Source organism: Nerophis ophidion, linkage group LG13 (genome assembly GCF_033978795.1).
Source record: "Nerophis ophidion isolate RoL-2023_Sa linkage group LG13, RoL_Noph_v1.0, whole genome shotgun sequence".
NCBI classification, from domain to species: Eukaryota; Metazoa; Chordata; class Actinopteri; order Syngnathiformes; family Syngnathidae; genus Nerophis; species Nerophis ophidion.
The window spans coordinates 59,723,356-59,735,274 of NC_084623.1; the positions used below are offsets into that span (position 1 = coordinate 59,723,356).

Consider the following 11,919-nt stretch of genomic DNA (forward strand, 5'->3'; position numbering starts at 1 on the left):
GTGTATATATATATATATATATGTATGTTCATATATTGATTGATTGATTCCTGTATTAGTAGATCACACAGTACAGTACATATTGGGTACAATAGAGCACTAAATACTAACACCCCAATAAGTTTATCAACTTGTTTAAGTCGGGGTCCACCTTCATCAATTCATGGTCAAATTTAAGTGTGTATATGAATGTTTTTTGTCCTGTAGTCTTCCTCCCCGGTGTTGGTGTCCCTTGAGGACCAGGGCAACACCTGCTGCTAATGTTGCAAGTCTCCTCACTCCACGCCAAGAGCTCACCTGAAGGCGTCTGAGGGAGGTCGCCATGAAAGTGATACTTTTTGTGCTGGGATTGAGCGTCCTGCTGCAGTGTGTCGGGGTCGTCTCCTCCCAGGCCGCCTGCAAGCTGAAGGCCAAGTTCCAGCTGAGCGGCTTCAAGGACGTGGACAAGAAGAAGGTGGTCATCGGCGGGATGTTTCCTGTGCACAACAGCGTGGTGTCGTCGCCCGACGCCAACACTTCAGGACTGTCCCGGTCCTCAGGATGTGAGGGGTGAGTCGACGTTTTACTCCCGGAATCATGATATCACATCACTCACGTATCGCACAGCTGTCAAACTCTTCCATCTCAGGGAGCAATTAGCCAGAAGAAGAAGCTAACACTGAGGTAATGAACCTACGGCTCGCGAGCCAGATGTGGCTCTTTTGATGACTGCATCTGGCTCTCAGGCAAATCTGAGCTGAGACTGTTAAAAATAATGTTCAAAATATAAAACATGCTCTATCCATCCTTTTTTCTACCGCACTTGTTGAAGAAGTTGCAATAAGGGTAAGAAGTGATTCATTTATTATCAGTTAGTTTAGGGTTTGTCCTCCTGGGGGTTCTTCAGACCACCAAGCACCGACATGAGAGCCTGTTTCAGTGCTACAATATTGTTTTATTTTTTCAATAAGTCTCTCAGTTGTTTTCCAGCAATTGTCTTTTTCCTCTTTCGTTCTCTCTCCTTCTGGCTGCTGCTTATAAATGAGATAAAAAGGCCCAGGTGGGCCTTCTATGCACCTGTTGCTGATTTCAAGGCTGGTCCTGGCAACAACCTGCTTCGCTGCAGTCCCGCAGGCCACGCCCCCTCCACAGTTAGCTTCAAAATAACAGTTATTACAAAGAGTAAGAGACCTATTATAATCTAGAAATGTTGGTCTTACTTAAAAATGCACGCGTTTAGTTGTGTTCAGTGTTGAAAAAAATATTATACGGCTCCTACGGAAATACATTTTAAAATATTTGGATTCTTGGCTCTCTCAGCCAAAAAGGTTCCCGACCCCTGAGCTAACATGTTATTCACGGCTGCCAGTCAGGTGGAAAGATCCACTCTAATTCCGATACCAAGGGTGTTAGCCGTATCAGATCGATACCACTGTGATGACATTGATTTGATTTATTTTTGTTTTCTTTATTAATTGTTCACATTGCTGCAAAACGGGAGAATTTTGGGGCTCAAAATCCAAAATATTGGAATAAAAACAATGATACTTTTGTGGACCTGTTTTGCCCAAATATGTCGTTATCAAGTAGACTTGGATGGATGTCGATACAAGGTCTTATATTGCTGTCTTTACATCTTTCTTGTGCATTTTATTCTCACTGTAATCCCAAGGGACAAGTTTAAATCACAACATTCCAAGTAAAAAGGACCAGTATCAGTATCGGTATCACTGGTATCAGTACTTCAATTAAAAGACTTCTATTACAAAAAATCCATTCACAATCCAAGTTAAGATTCTTTCTGATTCTAAATCAATTCAGAGTTTTTAAAAGGCGACTTAAACAATATTTTAGTCATAAGAATCCATTTCTGAAGACCTTTTAAGACCCAGAAGGAACTTTTCTAACTCCTAACCTGTTTTGAAAAAGTTTCATTATTATCGTCGTACCAAATATGATACATTGCCAGATTCGGCTTGAAGTGAGAATCGATTCTGAATGGAATCATCATCCCAGGAATGGGAATCTGATTGACTTGTTTGATGTCCAGAAGATTCACCCCTGATATCAAATACCCTATTTCCTTGAATTGCCGCCGGGGCGCTAATTAATTTAAAACCTCTTCTCACTCCGGCACTTACCAAAGGCATGCGGTAAATTTAGGCCTGCGCTTATAAATTTGAGTGTGATGTAAGGATACCATCATGAAAAGCACATTTAATAAAAAAAACGTTATTATGGTCTTACCTTTACTTATAAATGAAGTCCATGTGCAGCTCCTTCTGATCAAAAGCATCGATAACTTGTTTATAGAAGTCTTCCTTATCTTTCTTCAGTTTTAAAAGTCTCTCTGTCTCGATGGAGATCTTCCTTTATTGCCTCCTGCTTCCATTGAAAGTCCAGTTTAGAAAACGGTTTTATTTTAAAAATGTAATCCTCCATGTTAAAAGTGAAAAAATAAACGATCGGCGCTCACTCTTGCTGCTTGTTGTCACTTCTTCTGCAGCCGAGTAGTCGCAAGAAGGATCACTAGCGCCCTCTACCACCAGGAGGCGGGAGTCATTTAATGACTCATATTTGACACACGCAGCTACGGTATATTAATAAAACATAGCTGCTTACTGTTCTTTTTAGCATATTCAATAGCTTGGACCTTAAATCCTACTGAATAGCTCTTAATCTTCTTCACTTTATGCGATTTCAAATGATTGAAATCAGCCTCCTCCATTTTGAAAATGATGACAGGTGAAGTGTCACTCGTGACGTGACGAGTTTGACCCTGTGGAAATTCTAGACATGCGCTAATAAAAATAATATTTTGCAAAACGAATATGACCCGGCGTTAATCCTGAGCCGGCGGTAATGCTAAGCATGCGCTAATTATTTTGCGAAAGGAGTTTGACACGGCAGTAATTCTAGGCAGGCACATACTATATACCCGGCAGCAATTCAAGGAAATACAGTAGCTCATGTTGTATTGTAGCATGTAAATAAACGCTAAAGAATATAACAGCAAGGTTTTTATGAACGTTTGATACATTTTTAGAGTCTCCTATTATGTAAAATACACTTTTTAATCTATTTATAGCAGCAATATTTTTATAATCAAACAAATCTACAACTTTTCAACCAAGCAGGCTTTGCTACACATCTTAATGTAAAGCCCGAAGTTATGCCAACTGTCCATCAGTCAGTAACAGACCTGGGAATTTGATTTTTAGTTTTTTTTTTTCAGTGAAGATGCTAACCAGCGTGATGTTAAAATGCAGCCTTAGCATGTAGCTATGCTAACGTGGTTAATGGCTGTCCCCCCCTGTTCCTTTACCTAATGTTACTTTGTTGTATGTGACGAATAACATCTGTTAACCACTGCCGAGTTTCAGTGTTTATGTCAAAGTGGATCAAGTACACGATAGTTCATTAGCATTAAAGCTACACACATGTAAAAAAAAAATATGCTAATGTTAACATCCTAGCAAGATAGCGCCCAGTATTGAAGACAATGGCACACCAGCAAAATTGGCTAAGAATGTTAGCATGCTAATGCTAATATATTATTAATAGCATGCTAACATGTTAGCGGTTAGCATACTTCAAAGATGTCGCCAAGCAATGAAATCCTAGCATAAAACTGTCAACAAGCAAACATGCTAACAGTACACTGGCAAGGTGGAGTAAAGTATCGGAATGCATTATTTTTAGATTTAGAATATATAAAATTAGTTAACTTGTTGGCATAAGATGTTAGCATTGCTAACATGGAAGCTACACGTGCTTTCAAGACGGCGCCCAATAACAAAATCCATGACTTATAGGTTTAAATGTACAAAACTAGCTAAAATACTGACATCAAATGTTAGCCTGCTAACACGGGAACTTCAACACACTTCAAAGAGGATGGCGAGTGAAAGAAATCCGTGGATTTAGGTATAAACATACAAAATTAAGCAAATTATTTACATAAACATTAGCACGCTAACATGGATAGCCTAGCACACTTCCAAGATGGTGCCTGCTACTGAAATCCATGATTTTAAGGTTTAAATATACAAACAAACCTGGTATAATGCTAGCAAAAAACATTAGCATGCGAATGCTATAATGCTAACAATGTGGTCCATCCATCCATCCATTTTCTACCGCTTATTCCCTTTCGGGGTCGCGGGGGCGCTGGCGCCTATCTCAGCTACAATCGGGCGGAAGGCGGGGTACACCCTGGACAAGTCGCGACCTCATCGCAGGGCCAACACAGATAGACAGACAACATTCACACACTAGGGCCCATTTAGTGTTGCCAATCAACCTATCCCCAGGTGCATGTCTTTGGAGGTGGGAGGAAGCCGGAGTACCCGGAGGGAACCCACGCAGTCACGGGGAGAACATGCAAACTCCACACAGAAATTTCCCGAGCCTGGATTTGAACCCAGGACTGCAGGAACTTCGTATTGTGAGGCAGACGCACTAACCCCTCTTCCACCGTGAAGCCTAACAATGTGGTCATTTAGAACAATTACAATTAGCTAAATTGTTAGCATCCATCCATCCATTTTCTACCGCTTATTCCCTTTTGGGGTCGCTGGCATCTATCTAAGCTACAATCAGGCGGAAGGCGGGGTACACCCTGGACAAGTCGCCACCTCATCGCAGGGCCAACACAGATAGACAGACAGACAACATTCACACACTAGGGACCATTTAGTGTTGCCAATCAACCTATCCCCAGGTGCATGTCTTTGGAGGTGGGAGGGGCCTATCCCCAGGTGCATGTTAGCATAAACTATTTAAATGGGAACAGTACACTTCCAATTGGGCTCCAAGAACCAAAATCCATAATTTTTAGATTAAAATGTACAAATATTTTTGATAAAAAAGATAACGTATAACATTAGCATGTTTATGTTACCATGCTAACATGGGGTCAGTTAATATAATTGCGATATTAATATAGATTTCTATAGAAAAAATGAGCTAAATTGTTAGCATAAAGCCTTTGACATGGGAATAGAACACTTCCAAGTCGGCACCGCGCAACAAAATCTATTATTTTTTGTTTGAAATGTAGAAAATTAGCTGAAATGCTTGAACAAAAAGAACAGTTAGAACATGGCCAAGTAATGAAACCCATGATTTTAGGTTTGAATGTACAACATTAGCTCAGGTGCTAGCATAAATCATTACCCTGTCAACGTTAGCATGCTTTTAACATTTTTAGACTCTATATTAAAAGCAGGAAATGATGACAGAACTCCGGATTTTATCGAGTGTGTGGTGAAAGTGCCAGATCCCAGAAGTTAGCGCTTGATGTCTTCCCGCCTAACGCAGCTTCAACGACCGCACCTTCCGCTGGACTCAGACCATGTTGTTTGCCATCCATGAAATAAACAACATGGCCGACCTGCTGCCCAACACCGAGCTGGGTTACGTCATCTACGACTCCTGCTTCACCATTTCCAAGGCGGTGGAAGGAACCCTCACGTACCTGAGTGGCCAGGACGAGGCCGTACCAAACTACCGCTGTGGCACCGGGCCCCCTCTGGCCGCTCTTGTGGGGGCGGGGGGGTCTGACTTGTCCATCGCCACCGCCAGGATCCTTGGACTTTACCATTTTCCCCAGGTAAGGTGCGACAAAGACACCCTAATTTAGAAGGTGTATGAAATATTTCTAGGTAATTTTTATATTGTAGTGGCCGGGTGACAACTGTAGCAATGATCCTGTGAGCTACCAGAGAGTCCTGTAGTCTACATTAAAACACACGTAAGGCTACTATATCGGGGGAAAGGTACATAGATATGGTTAATATTTATGTTTAAATATTGATGTTTAGAGGGTTTTAATCGTGTGGAAAACTTATTTGGAAAGCTGAAATTTTAAATATTAGATGTATTAATAATAGTCCTAACCGCAGAAATGTGTTGATGACAGGCAGACGTGCAAACAATTAGTCGCAATAAACGAGGGATGACTATCGTTATTCTCTCTTTGTAATTCTGAAATTAATCATTGTAGAAACAGCACCATCTTGTGGGCTCCTTTGTTCATTGCTTTGTTTGAGTCATTGTAGAAACAGCACCATCTTGTGGTCACTTTTGTACATTGCTTGGTTTGAGTCATTGTAGAAACAGCACCATCTTGTGGTCGTTTTTGCTCATTGCAGATTTCCCGCTTAAAAGAGTGACTTCCTGGTCCTTGTTTTGAACCAGAAGTAGAAGTCCAATAGTTTGTTTCCACGCGGACTTATAAATCCATTTCTTAGCCAAACGACGTCTGTGAGTGTGTTAAGTTGACAATATAACATTTATTTACTTCAAATGTACGTTTGTTGTCTCCAGTAGGGTTTGAAGCATAACGTTAGCTTAGCTTTATGCTTTACATTAGCGCTTTCAGTTTCCAATTGCATTTATTTTGTATGTTTTTGGTTTCACAAGTTTCTCGGTACAAACTCTTAAAAAGTAAAAGTCTTTTTTCATCGTAGGGTATTTAGCTAATTGGAGAGCTGGCTTTAGCGGCCAGTTAGTCACATTCAAGTACTTATTTAGGTTTTCATGTTACAGTTAAGTATTTTTTTTTTAAGTTTTAAGAAGTCTTTAAACGTGTGTGACAGCTGACAGTAGAACACACTCCAGGCTACTATATCGGGTAAAAAGGTATGGTTGATATTTAATGTTTAGAGGGCTTTAATTATGTTAAAAACGTATTTAGAAGGTGATGCACTGAAATAAAAAATATTAATAATAATCCTACCTGCTGAAATGTGTTGATGACAGGCAGGCGTGCAAACAATTAGTCGCAATAAACGAGGGATGACTATTCTTCTCCCTGTGTAATTCTGTATTTAACCATTGTTTGTAGAAACAGCACCATCTTGTGGTCGTTTTTGCTCATTGCAGATTTCCCGCTTAGGAGTGACTTCCTGGTCCTGGTTTTGAACCAGAAGTAGAAGTCTAATAGTTTGTTTCCACGCGGACTTATAAATCCATTTCTTACACAAACAACGTCTGTGAGTGTGTTAAGTTGACAATATAACATTTATTTACTTCAAATGTACGTTTGTTGTCTCAAGTATGGTTTGAAGCATAAAGCTAGCATAGCTTTATGCTTTACATTAGCGCTTTCAGTTTCCAATTGCATTTATTTTGTATGTTTTTGGTATCACAAGTTTCTCGGTATAAACTCTTAAAAAGTAAACATCTTTTTTCATCGTAGGGTATTTAGCTAATTGGAGAGCTGGCTTTAGCGGCCAGTTAGTCACATTCAAGTACTTATTTAGGTTTTCATGTTACAGTTAAGTATTTTTTTTTAAGTTTTAAGAAGTCTTTAAACGTGTGTGACAGCTGACAGTAGAACACACTCCAGGCTACTATATCGGGTAAAAAGGTATGGTTAATATTTAATGTTTAGAGGCCTTTAATTATGTTAAAAACGTATTTAGAAGGTGATACACTGAAATAAAAAATATTAAATGTATTAATAATAATCCTACCCGCAGAAATGTGTTGATGACAGGCAGGCGTGCAAACAATTAGTCGCAATAAACGAGGGATGACTATTGTTCTTCTCCCTGTGTAATTCTGTATTTAACCATTGTTTGTAGCAACAGCACCAACTTGTGGTCACTTTTGTTCATGGCTTTGTTTGAGTCATTGTAGGAACAGCACCATCTTGTGGTCGTTTTTCAGATCCATCAGTCGATTGTAAGTGTTTATTCATTTGTTTATATTATGCTGTTGTTGTCATGGAAAACGTAATTTTTTTTATATGATATTTTTCCGAAATATTTTTTCCAAGTGGAGTATTTGTTGTGATGTAATCATCGCCTTAAATATGTCAATAATTACTAACAACATAAATTTTGATTTTATTTTTTTTATAGCAATAACCGTTTAAAAAAAAAATCACACTAAGGGTCCCACTCATAAAAGTGTTAAAATAAGTTATAAATTATAATTTTTTGTATAATTTCAACGCTTAAATCTCTCGATCAACTTCAGATCTATCCGTCAATTGTATGGTTTTATTTCTTTATTTTTTATATTATTTATTAATTATTTTATTATATGTATATATATATTTATAAAGGGTCCCAGTCATAAAAGTGCTAAAATAAGTTATAAATTATATATTTTTTTAATACTTTCAACGTTTAAATCTCTTGATCAACTTCAGATCTATCCGTCGATTTTAAGTTTGTATTAATTTATTTAGTTTTTATATTATTATTTTATTATGTTAATATTTATAAAGGGTCCCACTCATAAAAGTGTTAAAATAAGTCACTTATATTTAAATTTTTACTTTCAATGCTAAAATCTGTATATCAACTCCAGATCTATCCGACGATTATAAGCTTTTATTTATGTTTATTTTTTATGCCGTTTTTGTCAAAGAAAACATTAATTTTCTATATGATATTTCCCCCCAAAAAATGTTTCAAAGTGTAATATTTGCTGTGAAGTAATTGACGACTTAAATATGTCAATTTCTAACAAGATGGATTTTGATTCAAATCCAGATCTATCTTTCGGTTATAAGTTAGTATTTATTTGCTTATTTTACGCCATTTTCATTTTTTACGCAATATTTTTCCCCAAAATAATTTTGCTTTAGTGACACAATTATTCCATAAAACATATTTTCAATTCAAATGTATGATTAATTTGTTTTGCAGCTAACTTCAGCCTCATTTTAAATGGATATAATATTCATAAAAAGGGTGAGATGTTGGAAATCCACCTCCCTAAAACTTTGGAAACACTTGACTTTGTTGCCAAAGGTTGCAAGTCCGACGCTCATCCTGACGAGAGTTAAAGCTCCTCCCATCCTTTTTAGGTCAGCTACTCTTCGTCCTGCTCCGCCCTGGAGAGCAAGTTCCAGTTCCCCACCTTCCTGAGGACCATCCCCAACGACAAGCACCAGTCCTCAGCCATGGCCCAGCTGGTCCTGCACTTCAACTGGACTTGGGTGGGCACGCTGGCCTCGGACGACGACTACGGCAAGTACGGCATCAAGGACTTCAAGGAGCAGGTGGAGGAGGCCGGGGTGTGCATGGCCTTCTCCGAGACCCTCCCTAAGGTGGCTGTTGCTCACGATGACATCATCTCTGCTGCTTCACACCCTCACGTCGACATTCTCCGCCAGGGGAGTTCTCCTGAAGACATCCGGAGGATCGCCCAGACCATCGTGGAGTCCACGGCCAAGATCATCGTGGTCTTCTCCTCAGACGTGGACCTCAGTCCTCTGGTCCCGGAGCTGATCCGTCTCAACGTGACCGACCGGACTTGGATCGCCAGCGAGGCCTGGGTCACCTCGGCCCTCCTCAAGCAACCGGGGGTAAAAAGCAGTTTTCACATTTCTACCCACACGGGACCCCGATTTGAAACCAGCGCTACCAATAATATATCATCTTTGTTTCCTTAATTCCATCCATCCATCCATCCATCATCTTCCGCCTATCCGAGGTCGAGTCGCGGGGGCAGCAGCCTAAGTAGGGAAGCCCAGACTTCCCTCTCCCCAGCCACTTCGTCTAGCTCTTCCCGGGGGATCCCGAGGCGTTCCCAGACCAGCCGGGAGACATAGTCTTCCCAACGTGTCCTGGGTCTTCCCCGTGGCCTCCTACCGGTTGGACGTGCCCTAAACACCTCCCTAGGGAGGCGTTGGGTGGCATCCTGACCAGATACCTGAACCACCTCATCTGGCTCCTCTCCATGTGGAGGAGCAGCGGCTTTACTTTGAGTTCCTCCCGGATGGCAGAGCTTCTCACCCTATCTCTAAGGGAGAAACCCTCCACCTGGCGGAGGAAACTCATTTGGGCCGCTTGTACCCGTGATCTTATCCTTTCGGTCATGACCCAAAGCTCATGACCATAGGTGAGGATGGGAACGTAGATCGACCGGTAAATTGAGAGCTTTGCCTTCCGGCTCAGCTCCTTCTTCACCACAACGGATCGATACAACGTCCGCATTACTGAAGACGCCGCACCGATCCGCCTGTCCATCTCACGATTCCTTAATTTCATCATTTTTTATTTAACATGAAACTTTCCAGGTGATATATCTTCTTTTTTACACTTCTGACTTTTCTTTGTGCGCATTAAACAGTAGACTTTGCTTGCAATTGCAATACCAAGACACTAGATGGCAGTTGTGTGTAGCAATGGGTACCCAATCCGGTACCGAGAGAATCCCGCAGGTTCTTCCGGGCACTGGTTCACGTAAAACCCAAAGGTGCCGTGTTCCAGTACCTGGGTTGCTCTTCGCACTTGCCGATCACTCCAGCAGCACTGAGAGCACACTCAGGTCAGGAGTGGCAAACTCTTGTTCGTATAAAATACTACACGGTCTAGCTCCATCCTATCTTGCCGATTGTATTGTACCATATGTCCCGGCAAGAAATCTGCGTTCAAAGGACTCCGGCTTATTAGTGATTCCCAAAGCCCAAAAAAAGTCTGCGGGCTTTAGAGCGTTTTCATTTCGGGCTGCAGTACTCTGGAATGCCCTCCCGGTAACAGTTCGAGATGCCACCTCAGTAGAAGCATTTAAGTCTCACCTCAAAACTAATTTGTATACTCTAGCCTTTAAATAGACTCCCTTTTTAGACCAGTTGATCTGCCGTTTCTTTTCTTTTTCTTCTATGTCCCACTCTCCCTTGTGGAGGGGGTCCGGTCCGATCCGGTGGCCATGTACTGCTTGCCTGTGTATCGGCTGGGGACATCTCTGCGCTGCTGATCCGCCTCCGCTTGGGATGGTTTCCTGCTGGCTCCTCTGTGAACGGGACTCTCGCTGCTGTGTTGGATCCGCTTTGGACTGGACTCTCGTGACTGTGTTGGATCCATTATAGATTGTACTTTCACAGTATCATGTTAGACCCGCTCGACATCCATTGCTTTCCTCCTCTCCAAGGTTCTCATAGTCATCATTGTCACCGACGTCCCACTGGGTGTGAGTTTTCCTTGCCCTTATGTGGGCCTACCGAAGATGTCGTAGTGGTTTGTGCAGCCCTTTGAGACACTAGTGATTTAGAGCTATATAGGTAAACATTGATTGATTGATTGATTGATTGAAAGAGGGCCACATTAAAATTGTGGAGCCCATCTTAGGGCCGCTTGCAACAGAAAATAAACAATATTTATCTACACACCAAAGTACTAAATGAAGTACTGGTGTGGATTCACGGATAATGGGAACTGGTACCGTATCGGTTCAAAAGAGAATGGTACATTACAACCAAGTAGCCATTAGCTTGAATGAGTCTCTTGTTGCGCCCTACACAGTGTTAATACTGTAAATATTGTACTTATTACACACCAGCTGTTTGTTTGTAGCGTGCATCTTAGTGGTAGTTTTGACTAACATGTTTGACGGTGTTGAACTCGCCGATGAGATCTACTAGCATGTTTATGGCATTTCCAATATAAATTAGCATCGAGCTAGCACTTTTTAAAAAGTGAAGCCTACTTTTGCGTACTTCCCATCAGACATGTTTGTGTTGTTGGCCTGGCGGAAGGCTACGTGTACGCCTGTTTGCCCGCCAAGTGGACCTGGCGTACAAATTATGTTTGGTTTTCACGGTACCGTTAGATCTTAGGTGAAGTGGTACTCAGTACTCTTTGATGAGGTACCGGTGCCGACTGGGCAGTAACCTTGATGGTTTGATTGTGTGCAGGCCAGCTCGGTTCTGGGTGGCACCCTTGGCTTCGGGGTGAAGAGGGCGGACATTCCTGGTCTTCAGCAACACCTGTTGGACTTGGACCCTTACGCCGATCCCCTCACCGAGGAGTTCTGGGAGACGGTTAGAGCCTAAATGGACTTTAATGAGCCAAAGGGGCCTCCAATGACAGGAAGTGTTTTCCAGGCCTTCAACTGCACGCTGGACTACGCCCTCGCTCAAAGGAAGTCCGAAGAGAGGACGCGGGTGTACAACGGGTTAGGTAGGCTGGGTCCGGA

General features: G+C 41.5%; 1 protein-coding gene across 1 annotated transcript in view; it reads left to right on the forward strand.

The window, feature by feature from the left end:
- LOC133564813 (vomeronasal type-2 receptor 1) overlaps nucleotides 1-11,919 on the forward strand; it is a 30,981-nt gene continuing 19,062 nt past the window's right edge. The window contains exons 1-6 of the mRNA XM_061919319.1: nucleotides 1-549; nucleotides 5,302-5,593; nucleotides 8,807-9,049; nucleotides 9,116-9,307; nucleotides 11,639-11,764; nucleotides 11,828-11,919. The exon at nucleotides 11,828-11,919 is cut by the window's right edge and continues 81 nt beyond it. Coding sequence (XP_061775303.1) covers nucleotides 323-549; nucleotides 5,302-5,593; nucleotides 8,807-9,049; nucleotides 9,116-9,307; nucleotides 11,639-11,764; nucleotides 11,828-11,919 — 1,172 coding nt within the window. The 5' untranslated portion in view covers nucleotides 1-322. The remainder of the gene's footprint in view (nucleotides 550-5,301; nucleotides 5,594-8,806; nucleotides 9,050-9,115; nucleotides 9,308-11,638; nucleotides 11,765-11,827) is intronic.